The following is a 14800-nucleotide window of genomic DNA, read 5'->3' as shown; positions in this document are numbered from 1 at the left end:
CAGAGGGAGAGAGAGAGAATCCCAAGCAGGCTCCACACTCAACCAGGGGTCTGACGCAGGGCTCAGTCTCACTCCTGTGAGATCATGACCTGAGCAGAAATTAAGAGTCAGGTGCTCAACCGACTGAGCCACCCAGGCACCCCTCTATTCAGGTTTCTGAGCAAGCATCGGGCACAAGGGAAGCATAAACCTGAAGGAGAGGTCTGGGGTAGATTCTTTATGACTTGAAGACTGAGGCTGAGAAAATGGGAGATGAGATGACTCTGGGGTTTGATCCCAGGTTGGTTATGGGATGCTTGATATTAACTGAGATGGTTAACTCCAGCATTATCCATTTATTCTCTCTCTTTTTTTTTTTCTTTGCCATGCATTTATTTGTTTGTTTGTTTACATGCATTTATTTGTTTGTTTATTTGCTTATTTATTTAAGTAAACTCTACCCCCAATGTGGGGCTCAAACCTCATGATCAAGTGTCACATGTTCCACCATCTGAGCCAGCCAGGCACCCTCATCTGTTTACTCTTCAGCAAGGAGTTGTCTCAATGGTAGTGATCTTAAGAAATACTGGTCTGTCCCAGGAACTAATTGTAATTGAGCATTCTGTTATTTTTCTGAAGATAATAGTCTTATCTCTTCTTTACAATAAATCCTAATTTTTCTTTCATGTACTTAAATTGAAATGACTTCATCAAATAACCCTGGAATGATTCCATTTTGAAAAATGCTGACCACATTTGTGGTGTGTATGCAGTGTATCATGTCATACAAAAACACGACTTTGACATACTTAGCTTTCTTTATAAAATTCTGTACATAGTCAACCATTTGAGGATACCACATTTTCGGAAAGGAAAGTTTCCTTTGGGTAGAGTTGCCTCCAGTTCTCTTAACTGATCCCATCAGACAGATAATATACTATTGGTTGTTTTCAAGTGTGTCTAAGAATGAAAACAAGTTGTACAGCATGCATGATTTTTGAAAAACTACAGCATCTTTCACTTCACTTATCCAAGTTCAGTAAAAATATAGTATCTTACACTTCACTTACTTAAATTTGTCATCAAAATATCTATGGAACACCTGCTTGGTGACGTATTTTTTTTCCCTTTTGTTTGATTGAAAATAACCTACCTGTTTCTTGTGTGTGTGACGTTTTGTTTGTTTTTAAGGGACTACGCAACAGGCATAGGTCATCAGTTGCAGGATCATGGCCTTATGGTGGAAATGATTCACCTCTCCTCGGAATCAAGTCTTACGCGAGCACTCCAGGAAGTTAAAGATGATGGGTCCCCATTTTGCATTCTTGTCGAACAGTCTAATGTAGAACTTTCCTCTTGCACCGTAATTATATTTGATGAGTCTATCAAAAGTAAGTTAAGCTTAATCTAGAACTATCACTTAAAATAGATCCTGCTTTAAAAATATAATAGTTTTTCTTCGTATGCTAGTACACTTTGAAGGTTCACATTTGTCAGTAGCTAAACTGGATCTAGTTGAGGAAAAAGTGACTTGAATAGGTATCACAAAATACTCTCCTGTGTATCAGAGGTGATTGAAACAAATCATCTTCATTGCTCCTTACTTGTCAGGATATATTGTTCAAAATATTGTGTAAAAAGTCAATTCTCTCTCTCTTTTTTTAATGTTTATTTATTTTGAGAGAGAGCGCGCGAGCAGGTGAGGGACAGAGGGAGAGGGGGAATCCCAAAGCAATGGGGCTCGAGCCCATGAACCGTGAGATCATGACCTAAGCTGAAATTAAGAATCAGACGTTTAACCTACTGAGCCACCCAGGCACCCCCACAAGTCAGTTTTCTTACGTAAAACTTTTTGACCAAATCTCACCACCGTCTTTTCTATGCTCAATGTTAAGTCTAAAAGATGTTATGTTTATCGTCCTGTGCATTCTCTTAGACTATTTTTCTGCTGATTCTGCCTTTCCTGTGATATCTCAAACATTTCTTTACTCTTAGGCTCATGAGAGTGCACAAAAATGAACTCTCTTTTCCTCCCTAAAACACATAGACTTAGGCAGATGCACACATCCTAGACCACCCTCACCTTTCCCTCCTGGTCAGAGCTGCTGCTCCCAGAGAGGCATCTGCCTTGTGAAGGGCCCCTTGGCAGCTTCTCTGGAGTCAGATCCAGACGAGCCTAGGTACTCTAGTCCTCGTCTTTCTAGAAGCTCTTGGCACCATTCTGTGCAGTCCACACTCACTTACTGAGTTCCTCATGTGTGCCAGGCACTGTCAACCCTGCTTCCTTCCTGTGCCCAGGTGAGCAGCAGCCAGGCAGGCTTCTCCCATCCCAGCTGTGTCTCCATAGCAGCGTAGGGTTTTCACTGCTAAGTCAGGAGACCTTTCCCCTCTGCAGAGACCTAGTGGAGTATGGGAGCTGGATTTATATCCTGCCTGTGACTTCTGGAGCCTTCAGAGAAGTCGGTGTCAGATTGGTGTCCTAAAATCCAGCTGTAATGTTGAGTCTGAAAAAACAACAGTGAGGAACACTTGGCTTCCCATAGTTTTGAGGCTGCTAGGACGTCTTTTTTTCTGACCATTCCATTTACTTTTACGCCGTGTCGCAACCCACACCCACCTAGCCAGCTCTTGCAGAATACTGTTCCCACTATGGTTTTTTTTAAACATAGAAAATGTCTAATTTATGTTAAACAAATAATAAGACTAAACCACACTTAGGTTCGGAAAATTACGAATCCCCATCTCCGAGGGGTGGGAGTGGGGAACGGCTTGATCTGAATAGGTTGTGTAGAGGACTAATCACGTGTGTTATGTTCATGCAAGATGGTTTAGGAAATCCTCACTAAAGTAAGTAGGTTGAATCATTGGTCGGATACGAAAACACTTTTACAAAGCCAGCACTACTTAAAAAAGCATGTGATCTATTTTTACCATGTTACACATTCAGAGAAGGGTTTCTTTTTCATGTCCACAATAGTATTAATAGGTTCATATTTCATTTCCTATCCATGGATTTAATTATTGAACTCAGATGATATGTAAAAAGAACACCCTGTTTTCTCTTATAAGCTACATCTGTTTTAGCAAAATTAGTCTTTGTTGGCCTCTCTTTCACATTGCTTTAGAGCTGACAGTTTGTTTTATACCTCACGTGTAGCCGTTATTCAGAAGCCCGTGGAGCTGCTCCTGTGCCGAGACAAACATTTAAGACAATGAAACTTTAGCACGTGAAGGCAAATATGTATTCATATCTCGTCCTAAATGTAACCTTCATAAACACTGCTTAGGATTTAGCCAAATACCATAATCTCCATTGTAGCTCTTTAGTGCCACTTGGGCCCTAAATTTTTCAGAAGTTGGTGATACGTGGCAAGACAGGGTGGGGCCTTCCATCTAAAATTAAACTTTGAGGAAGTTATATTCTCCATAGGTAAACCTAGGAGAGATCAGAAAACACCTATGCATTGACTGTAGCCATTAAGTTACATAAAAGCCATTCCTGGTATCTAGAACTTATTTTATATGTGATATATATGTGACCTGACGTGGAAAGGCTTTTAACATGATTTAAGATCCCATGGGCCTGAGCCAGACTGCAGAACCACATAGACGATGGTGGGTTTCTCCCCAGGCTACAGTGACAGAGCCTAGAAGCCCTGCACCGCAGGTCTGTCTGTGTCTGTCTGTCTGCCTTTTATCAAAGTGTTACATACACAGAGTTAAAAGATAAACACTAAAAGGTTTGCAGTGAAAACCAGCAGCCCCATTTCACACTTGCTCTCCTCCCTAAAGGCTCTGTTCTCTGCTTCTACTTGTTTCTTCTGTGGATCACACTCCTCTCAAGTCATCCACCCTGATCACTGAAACCAAATCAGACACCTTCACTTCTAGGATTTTTTTGCCCTTAATTAACTTCCTAGTAGCCAGCAGTGGTTGAAGTTACATCCTGTCTTTTTTTTAGGCTAGATTTGCTTAGCGTTAAGAATTCCCATTGATACACACGCCACCTGTTTGCTCTCTCTTTCCTTCTGTCTGTCCGTCTCTCTCTCATCAGTGTAGCATGAAGCTGTCCAGTTGTGAAAAGAGGGTTTGTGTGGAAATGGTAAACTAAGCAACACATGTTATAATTTTGAAATAGAATGTAATGTTTGATTTTGAAATCTGACCGGGCACCTGCTGCCGAGGGTCCCAGACCGTCGGGTCAATAGGCAATCACATCGTACTGAAAGCTGACACAGTTTAGACGACATGTAGTTGGATTAACGTTATTTTCTGATTTTAAACGAAATCAGGGCAGCCATTTGATGTAAAGCCGGCTCTTTCTTGTCCTCAGTACATCGTCATATGCCTCTGGAAGATGCCCTGGTGCTGGTAGCTAAAGAATACAGGAGATATGTCTCTAAACGGGAGCAGCAGGAACATGCTGGAATTGCTCTGCAGGCTGGAGATCTCCTGGACGACTTCTTGGCTCGGGAGTGCCTTCCCAGCTACTCTGTCCCTTTGGGCATTCAGCACCTTGTCTTCCTGTTGACTGAGGGAAAGCATTTGCGTGGGAATGAGTTAAACCTGCTCATTGACTACCTGAAGACCAGGAAAGGGCAACTGAAAGGTATTTGGCACTGTCTCTCCCCCTTCCCCATTTTAAACCCCAGAAAATCCTTTTCTGCAAATTGCTATGTGAAAAAAACTAGGGACTTTTTAATTTAATTGAGAGAATATACCTCTGTAATATAAAGGTGTCTGATATGAACATGTTCCGCATAGGAATTACACTATGTTAATGTTTAACTTTTATAGGCTAACATGCTTTTTCTCAAGCTAAATTTCCTTTTGCATCAGATTTTTAATATATAAATAGGATGACTTCTCTATATAGGTAGACATGTGGGAAATAATTTCTCTTCTCTGTTGGTTTACTTTTGTGATTCGAAGTTTCAGCTTGTTAACTGAGACATTTGTAGGTTATTATTAAGTGTATGGTAAACACGAAGAAGCAGTTCCTAATCTTGAAGATTGTAAAGTGCATTTCAGTTATGAGCCAAACTCCTTAAAATGGAGACTTTTTAGTTGTTGTTTTTTAAATTTTTTTTAATGTTTATTTATTTTTGAGAGAGAGACAGAGTGTGAGTGAGGGAGGGGCAGGGAGAAAGAGAGACACATAAGCAGGCTCCAGACTCTGAACTGTCGGCACAGAGCCCGACGTGGGGCTCAAACTGACAAACTGTGAAATCATGACCTAAGCCAAAGTCGGACACCCAACCAATTGAGCCACTCAGGTGCCCCCAGTTTACTTGTTTTGAGTTAAGTATGAGAAGAAGATAATAACCACGTGTCCCCTGTGGGAAAACACAGCTGAGGTTCTAGGACCATGTTAAAACTTTAAAGAAATCCTTCATCTTATAAAATTCACAATGTATTTTACTTTTGTACATTTTTTATTGTACTTTCTCAGGGGTGGGGGGGGGCTCATAAACTTATAACACAATAGGTTTTTTTTTTCCCCTGGGTGCCTATGTAATTGATTAATTGATTGACAGAAGCATACTAATGTTCTGTTACTTTCAGGTGTACACATAGTGATTTGATATTTGTATATATTGTCTAATGACCACAGTGAGTCTAGTTAACATCCTGCTTCTCTTTGATCGTAGAAACCTCTCAATCAGGGCAAGTGAAGGTCTTCCTTAAATTCCCGAGTGTTGTTTGTATAGCTTGCTGGCCTCTGTAGCAGACTTCTGGTGACCACTTGTTTTCTTCATTTTTCCAGGCTTTGAGACGCCCAAGTCTTTGGCTGGCAGTGATCATCCCTCATTTCAAGGCAGGAATACCCCAGTGGTGGGCAAGCCGCCTCCACTTCTTCCAACCCCTGGAAAGGGATCCTTCTCAGGCCCTCATCCCCCCTTTCCTGCCAGGCCCCCATTGTTAGGGGACAGACCAGGAGGGGCCCTCCTTTCACTACCAGGTCAGTGCGTCCCTCTAGGAATAAGAGATAGCGGTAGCTCTGCTGCCTTTCCAGGCATCGCCCTGAGAGAGCAGGACAGCTTAGAGCCATTGCCATGTTTGTTGTCATAGTCTGAGTGTTAAGATTTCAGAGGCCTGGGGGAGACACCTGGGGCTTCAGTGGATGCAATTCCTCTTGAATGAGTTGCCGAAGTTCAAGTTTTAACACAGGGAGCTCTCTTGTCAGGGTTGGTGGCCACATTTAGAATGGCTTACACGCAGTTCTCTTAAGAAGCACTCTGAATTCCATAGTGTTTTCGAGGCTTTTCTGAGCCCTTGGTGCTAAATAGTATCTGACATCTGCCTAAAATGAGGTTGTATTACTGTGGACTTTTTCCATCGTAAGTGACAGGGACCTAACTCAGTTAGCTTCAAACAAGGAGACCTGACTAGCTTCCATAACCGAAAAGCCCCACAGTTGACTAACTTCTGGCCGAACTGGATCCTGCTGCTCAAGCACGCTCATCAGACGTGGATCTCTTCCTCTGGGAGGACACGGGGTGTGGGACTAGCCACTTGGGGTACAGACTACCAGTCAAGCCCAGTGTCTGGCCCTGGTTCCTGGGGCCCCAAGTGTCTGAGCCTTTCCTGTTTCTTGAAGATAAAGAGTTTTAACTCCTCTGCAGGCACCTGGGATGCAGCTACCTCTAATTAGTCACTTCCTTCTCTGTTCCTCATGTTTGGATGCTTTTGTCTCCTCTCGTGTTCTCCTTGTGTGTTAGCAGTGGCAGCAGGGAAGGAACGGATGAAAGTCTGCCATGTTAAAGACAAAGTTGGCAGAGAAGTCTGTGGAACGGTGGCTTTTCTCTTGGGCCTCGAATAAAACTTGGACCTGGGATGCATTTGGGCATGAGTCAAATATTGCTTTGGTCTTTTATGTGAGCAGGGATTATTTTAGCCCCAGATTTTTCTTACAAGCATAGTATTATTCCACCTTGAGTATTATTGTGGCTCAGAATAGAGGGAATGTGCCCTCTTGCTTTGGTAGCGGTACTCATGTACATCTGTTATTGGCAAAGTCAGTCTCTGTTGAAGATCCACAGCCCCTAGGGACGAATATTTCTGTGCACCCCTCCCTTTCTGACCTGGCAACCTTCAGGATGATTGAGAGTATAGTTTCAGGTGTTCTTCATTCCTGACACAGCCTGGGCTTTCTTGCTGTCCTGTGTTTGTTCCTTCTTTCCTTCTGCTACTCTTACCATGCCTCCCTGTGCCTCGGCCAGCCCTTGGTCCACCTCTGGGCATTCTTACCACCTGGCTCCTGTGAGAAGTGAGTGAATTAAGAAGAGAAGGAAGGGCTTAGGCGGAGATCTTTTGCTCTGAATTGCTTCTCATCCTTGCCAAAAGTTTCAAAACAAAATTCTTTCAGACCCTCAGAAATGGTTTGGTGTGAACTGTGGGAAAAAAAAGCCCTGTTTGACAGGGTGAGGACTGGGCAAGGCAGACCAACTGCCCAAGAGAGAAGAGACAGGGTGCTAGACCATATGTTAGATCCCTGTGACTGTGTCTGGGCCAGTGTTCTGGGCGGATGGATGTTCGATCCTCAGGAACAGAGTGCTTCAGGTACGTTATAGATCTGCCTTTATGGCCTGTGAACCTCACTGCTTCGGATGTTTGAGAAAATATATTCCAAGTGTCAAAACAGAACATTTGAAACTAGACCCACTTGTGAAAAGGTGAGGGTAGAGGACCAGGATGTCAAGACACGTGTGGACTAGACTACGGGTTTGCAAACTTCTTTCTTTATTTTTTTTTAATGTTTTTATTTATTTTTGAGACAGAGAGAGACAGAGCATGAGCAGGGGAGGGGCAGAGAGAGAGGGAGACACAGAATCCGAAGCAGGCTCCAGGCTCTGAGCTGTCAGCACAGAGCCCGATGTGGGACTTGAACTCATGGACTGTGAGATCACGACCTGAGCTGAAGTCGGTCGCTTAACCGACTGAGCCACCCAGGCGCCCCCGGTTTGCAAACATCTTAAAGGGCCAGATAGAAATAGGTTATTTTTAGTGTTATAGGTTATATTTAGTGCAGGCCAAGAAGTAAAAATCAAGGATATTATGTACATACTTATATAACCATTTAAAAATGAGAAAACTATCTCAGCTCACAGTTTGTACCAAAACAAACAGCAGGCTGGATTTGGCCCCCAGACACTAGTTTGCTGACCCCCTGCACAACCACTGAGGCACAGTCTGGTCCCAGAGAGGACTTGGTAGAGCTCGGAGGAGCTGAGGTTTGTGTGTGTGGCAGGTGCTCCGTCCTCCGGCCCTTTCTAATGATTAAGGAAAAGTCCCTGTGGGAAGAGCAGCTGGAACCAGGTTCACCCTGTATCTTCCTGTTTATGTTTTGGTGTCTGTGCTCTGCAGGATTGGTCAGCCCCAAAGGTCTGTTTGTCCCTCCCCTGCTTCCAGCAGCCCCCTCCAGGAGACCTGTTCCTTTGCGATGCCCCCATCCCAAGTGTGCGAAGCGCCCACTACTTGGGGAGAAGCCAGGCCTTCTAGCACCACCGCCAGGTGAGTAGGCAGGTGAGCTGTGAGTGGCATTCTGGGGTCATGCTGTCCGGTGGGAACTTTCTGCGACAGAGGAAATGTTCTACAGCCGTGTGGCCACATGTGACTATTGAAGTGTGGCTGGTAAGACTGAAGAACTGAATTTTTAATTTTGTTTGATTTTAAGTAATTTAAATGACTGTAGTCATGTATAATTACATAGTAGTCACATGCGGCTAGTGGCTACTGTAATGGTCAGAATAGTTCTAGGCTATTGGACATGTCAAGAGGCAAAAGAGTGTCACTAAATTCCTGCTAGAAACTAATGCCTGTCTCAGTCTCTATGCTTAAGACTTGCTCTGTGGTTAAGAAAGGAGATTACTTGGGGCGCCTGGGTGGCTCAGTCGGTTGAGCGTCCGACTCTGGCTCAGGTCATGGTCTCATGGTCTGTGAGTTCGAGCCCCGTGTTGGGCTCTGTGCTGACGGCTCAGAGCCTGGAGCCTGTTTCTGATTCTGTGTCTCCGTCTCTCTCTGCCCCTCCCCCGCTCATGTTCCATCTCTCTCTCTCTCTCTCTCTCTCTCAAAAATAAATAAACATTAAGAAAGGAGATTCCTAAGGGTCAGAGAGGTGTTAATGGGACACCAGCACTGCTAGAAACTGTCCTTGACTATGACTATTCAGAAGGATTACAAGAAGCTGGCAAAGGGAGTATCTTCTGATGAGGTTGTGTCGTGTAATTGTGCGCCTGAGTATCCCTGACATCGTTCAGAGGTGTGCGCTTTGTTTCTGCTTGGCTCAAGGAGACCCACAGCCTCTCTGCTGCCTGGCAGAAGGACAGGAACCTGACCGGTCATATTTAAGGTACTGACTGATTGATACCCAGCCCAGAGGCTGCACAGGAAGAACGGCTTTTTCTCTGTCTTCCTTCTCAGTGCAGGCCTGGCCAGCTCTTCTCTGATGCTGCCTTCCCTCCTGTATGGCTGGGAGACATGAGGCCAGAGGCCCTCAAGTTGCCCCCAACCCCAACTAAGGCCCAAAGGTGGTGGTAAGAGCTGAGATGCACTCTGGGTTAGGTGGAAGGCAGCCAAGGAGGCATTTTGCTGACTTCATTTCTAGTCATTCAGGCTTACCAAGCCTAAGTAAAGGCGCTGCCCAGAGTTCCTCTTAGTTCACTGTTACGTTTGAGTTCTCTCCTGAGATTTGGTGCTGAAGCCCCAGGTCTTAGGAAAACAAGCCTTTGTCCCTCTTTGTTCCTTATACAAGAGACATTTTTCTTTCCCTTTTTTTTTTTTTTAAGTTTATTTATTGAGAGAGACAGCATGAGCAGGGGAGGGGCAGAGAGAAGGAGAGACAGAATCCCAAGAAGGCTCCCTGCTGCCAGTGCAGAGCCCGACACGGGGCTCGAACTCACACACTGTATGATATCATGACCTGAGCCAAGATCAAGAGTCAGATGCTTAACCAACTGAGCCACCCAGGCACCCTGCAAGAAACATTTTTCTTGAAACGTACTGCCATTTAAAATTTTTTTTTTTCACATTTGTTTTTAAGAGAGAGAGAGAGAGAGCAGAAGCAGGGGAAGGGCAGAGAGAGAGGGAGACACAGAATCTAAAGCAGGCTCCAGGCTCTCAGCTGTCAGCACAGAGCCCAGTGCAGGGCTCCAACTCACGAACCATGAGATCGTGACCTGAGCCGATGGTGGACTCTCAACCGACTGAGCCACCCAGTGCCCCTGCCATTTTAAAGTTTTAATCCTTGGGTCACCTGGCTGTTTCAGTTGATAGAGCATGGGACTCTTGAACTCAGGGTTGTGAGTTTGAGCCCCACGTTGGGGGTAGAGTATACTTAAAAAAAGTAAGTTAAGTTTCAGTCCTCTGTGTTTTAGTCAAACATGGCTCTGCAAGATATACATTGCTGTGGTTGTGGTATAAAGGATATATCTTTATAAAATGGTAGCAAGACATGGAATAGACATAGGTCAGTGATTCCCACCCTTCTGGGAACCCAGACAATCTGTCTAATTCTGAAGTTCCTCATCTGACAGACCACATTTAGGGAAATTTCGAGAATTTTCCTTACCCCTAAGATGGCCCTCTTTGGCTTCTGAAGGCCGGCTCATCCCCAAATTCCAGGACTAATAGTTAGAGAAAACATTTTTTTAATGTATATATTTTTTAATGCTTATTTATTTGAGAGCAAGCAGGGGAGGGGCAGAGAGAGGTGGGGGTGGGGGACAGAGAATCCAAAGCAGGCTGCACGCTGACAGCAGAGAGCCGGATGCGGGGGCTTGAACTCATGAACCGTGAAATTACGACCTGAGCTGAAGTCAGATGCTTTAACTGACTGAGCCACCCAGGTGCCCTGGAGAAAAAGTTTTTAAAAAAACAAAAAGGAAAACAGGAAGCATGCCATTGCAAGGTATAACCGTAATAGTTACCATGTATTGAATTCCTGTTCCGTCTCAGGCATTGAGGTAATTTGATTTAGTCTTCAAGTAACCTTGTGGGTTAATAGTGAGATTATCTGTTTTCTACATGAGTCACCCAAGGCTCAGAGGGTGATTAGCCTGGTTGAGGTCACGTAGTGGTACGTGATGGAGTGGCGACTGCACACCAGCCGTGAAGCTCCACACTCTGTGTTCTCACTCACCACACGATCCAAAAGGTCGTAGACTTTTGCTTGGATTTCAACCACATCCTTCTAGTCACAGTGTAAGGGCTGCAGAGATTTTGAGGAAAGAGTGGCTGTGGTCAATGTGGGGCAGCCTTGGTGGAAGTCAGGTATTAGGGTACCTGAAAGGGAGAGGCACCCAGGTCTCCTGCTGATCGAGAGGGACCTTTGGGTGAAGTGTTTATAACAGCACAGGTGGGGATGGGACTAGGTGTCCTCTAGCCCTTTGTAAGATGAGGGCTAGCACCAGGTGCCAGGATTAAATGAGATAATATGAATGAACAGCTTTTTTTTTTAATGTTTATTTATCTTTTAAGGTGGGGGAAGGGCAGAGAGAGGGAGACAGAATAGGAAGTAGGCTGCAGGCTCTGAGCTGTCAGCACAGAGCCTGACACGGGGCTTAAACTCACGAATTGGGAGCTCATAACCCGAGCAGAAGTTGGATGCTTAACTGACTGAGCCACCCAGGCGCCCCTAATGAACAGCTTTTAAGACGCCCCAAGAATTACACGTATGTCTGTCTGCTGGGGCTGCAGCTAGGTCAGTTAGACTCTTCCTGCAGAGGTGGGTGTGGCTGGAAGGCGTCCGTCACCTGGGGGCTCTGCAGACCAGGAAGAGGGACACATACTGATGCTGTCATGTCCCTCCTCTTTATAGATCTCCAGTCAGTGCTGCTCAGGCAGGCAGCTCAATCCACGTCTTTGCTGAACTAAGGAAAGCTCCCTGGGGCTAGGAAAACAAGGTGGCTGCGGCCCAGATGGCAGCTTCGCCCTCCTTGGAGGACCGGGTCCCTGTCTGATCCTGGTGTCCAGGCAGTGGGTGGAACGTGTTTCCTTTCTGTCTAGTACACGGTCCCTGGCAACGTGTTTCATGTTTGGAGGTTCTTTGTTCCAAACTGGAGGTTTGTGGAAGATCATTGTTACAGATACTGGATCTCAAAGTTGTTTGATTATATACATATTAAAATAATAAAAACTTCTAGCTTTCACATACTGGTTGCCACTTTTTAAGGACTTGTTATTTTGGAATAATTTTAGATTTACAGAAAATTCCCAAAGATAGTACAGTGAGTTCCCTTATCTAGCTTCCCCTAATGTTAACATCTTATATAACCATGGTACCTTTACTGGGAAATTTGCATTAGTACAATAATGTTAACTGTATTATAGACTTTTGTTTTACTAGCTTTTCAGCTAGTGTCATTTTTCTGTTTCAGGAACTATTTTGGGTACCACATTGCATTTATACTCCTTTAACTTTATTATGTTCCAGTTTTTTTTTATGAAACATTTAAATGTGTAGAAAATTTGAATGATGAGTACAATGAACACCCATATACTCTGTATCAAGAATTGTTAACATTCTGCCATTTCTTAAGTTGTGCATGTCTGTGTAAATAAATTTTTTTTTCTCAACCATGAAAGTAAGTTGCAGAGTTCATGACACCCTACCTTTAAATACTTAAGCCTGTAGCATGCATCTCTAAAACTGGGAATGTTCTCCTGTATAATTATGATAAAGTTTCACACCTTAAAAATTAATAATAATTCTATAATATCTAATATCTGGTTTCCTGATTTGAATTTTCTCATTTGTCCCCCAGAAGCTTTTATGACTTTTTTTTTTTTTTTTTTAAGATTTTATTTTACCCAGTGTGGGGCTGAAACCTATATCCCTGAGATTAAGAGTTGTATACTCCATTGACTGAGCCAGCCAGGCACCCCTACATGGCCTTTTTTAAAAACCAGGATTTAATTGGTTTCTATATTGCATTTTTAAAAATAATCTGCCCCCAATTTTATTTTATTTTTTTTTGAAGTTTACTTTTTGAGAGAGAGAGAGAGAGAGCACAAGTGGGGCGGGTCAGAGAGAAAGGGGGACAGAGGATCCAAAGCAGGCTCCACACTGACAGAGAGCCTGATGCAGGGCTTGAACTCAAACTGTGAGATCATGACCTGAGCTGAAGTCAGACACCTAAATGACTGAGCCACCCAGGCACCCCTCTCTCCACCTTTTTAAAAATTAAGCAAGCTTTATGCCCAATGTGGGGCTTGAACTCATGATTCCAAGAGTCTCCTGCTTTATCGACTGACCCATCCAGGCGCCGCATTTCGTTTTTATTTTATTTTAGTTTTTATTTTTGAGAGAGACTACATGAGCTGTGGGGGGTGGGGAGGGGGAAGCAGGGCACAGAGAGAGGGAGAGAGAATCTGAAGCAGGCTCCATCCTCAGCGCACAGCCTGATACCAGGACTTGATCCCTGAGATCATGACCTGAGCCAAATTCAAGAATCATGGGATGCTTAACTGATTGAGCCACCCAGGCGCCTCCTGCATTTGGTTTTTATGTGTGCTTAGTTTATTTTAATCTAGAATACACCCCCCCCCCCCCCCCCAGTGATACTGACTTTGAATCTAAGCCACTTACCTTTTTCTGCATTTGTCTGATTGTTGCTTCAGGGCATCATGTAACTGTTCTTCTATTCCTTATATTTTGTGTATCCTCGAAGTTTGGTCTAGAGGCTTGATTAGATTCAAGTCCTATATTTTGGCAAGGATATTTCACAGATGGTGCTAATTCCTATTGCATTGCATCAGAAGGCACGTAACAGTTGTCCTGCTGGGAATGCTGCTGGGCTTGGTCCCTTAAGGTGAGGTGGTTACTGCCTTGGAGCAGGTAGGTTTCTCCCTTGAGGCTTGATGCTTTGGCATCAAGCAAATACCTGTTCCCCAACAACTTTGACCTAATTGTTTCAGTGTCCACTGATGATTCTTGCCTGATTCAATTACTATATTGGGCCCTCCCCCCCTTTTTTTTTAAGTTTATTTATTTTGAGAGAGAGAGAGAGAAAGAGAGAGAGAGGGAGACAGAGGATCCGAGGTGGGCTCCATGCTGACAGCAGAGACCCCGACATGGGGCTTGAACTCACGAACCACGAGATCGTGACCTGAGCCAAAGTCAGATGCTTAACCAGCTGAGCCACTCAGGAACTCCGTCCCTTCTTTTAACTGAAGTATAACATCTTAAGTGTTCAGTTTACTGAATTTTAAAAAATTGTACAAACCAAGGTTCCAGCACCCAAAAGAAGGTATAGACATTTCTGTCACTTCAGAATATTCCAGGCATTCCCCTTCCTCCCGCCAGCCCTTTCTGACTTCTATCACCTTAGTTTTGTCTGTTTTTATAGGTTATGTAAATGGAATTGTATATATTTATTGTGGTGATCATTTCACAATATATACAAATACTCAATTGTGTTGTACACCTGAAACTAATAATGTATGTGCTTTATACCTGAACAACAAAAAAGATTAAAGATAATTTTTATAGATATGCAAATAAACTCTTTCCAGTGGAGGTTTTATTGACTTCCCTTCTCCAGTATAGAAGAGTTCAGTTTTGTTTTGATTTGTACATTCATTTCAATACTTCTGATTTAAAAATGTGACTTTGGGGGCGCCTAGCTGGCTCAGTTGGTGGAGTGTATGACTCTTGATCTTGTGTTTGTGAGTTCAAGCCCCATGTTGGGTGGAGAGATTACTTAAAAAATAAAATAAAAATAAAAGTGTGACTTTGCTTGCATTGTTCTTTAAACTGGTTGTGACACTTTACTGGTTGCCTCTTTAATAGTGATTTAAATAAAATTTTTAATGCATGTTT

The 14800-nt window shown here is 43.7% G+C and overlaps 1 protein-coding gene across 1 annotated transcript in view; it reads left to right on the top strand.

Moving 5' to 3' along the window:
* Window positions 1–12128, top strand: part of LOC102956738 (nuclear receptor coactivator 5-like) — a 45817-nt gene extending 33689 nt beyond the window's left edge. Inside the window, exons 6-10 of the mRNA XM_042970025.1 lie at window positions 1171–1370; window positions 4313–4588; window positions 5747–5941; window positions 8347–8493; window positions 11798–12128. Of these exons, the coding sequence (XP_042825959.1) occupies window positions 1171–1370; window positions 4313–4588; window positions 5747–5941; window positions 8347–8493; window positions 11798–11853 (874 nt within the window). The 3' untranslated portion in view covers window positions 11854–12128. The remainder of the gene's footprint in view (window positions 1–1170; window positions 1371–4312; window positions 4589–5746; window positions 5942–8346; window positions 8494–11797) is intronic.
* Window positions 12129–14800: the final 2672 nt, after the last annotated feature.

This window comes from Panthera tigris, chromosome E2 (assembly GCF_018350195.1).
Source record: "Panthera tigris isolate Pti1 chromosome E2, P.tigris_Pti1_mat1.1, whole genome shotgun sequence".
Taxonomy (NCBI): Eukaryota; Metazoa; Chordata; class Mammalia; order Carnivora; family Felidae; genus Panthera; species Panthera tigris.
This window is presented reverse-complemented; position numbering and strand designations above follow the sequence as displayed.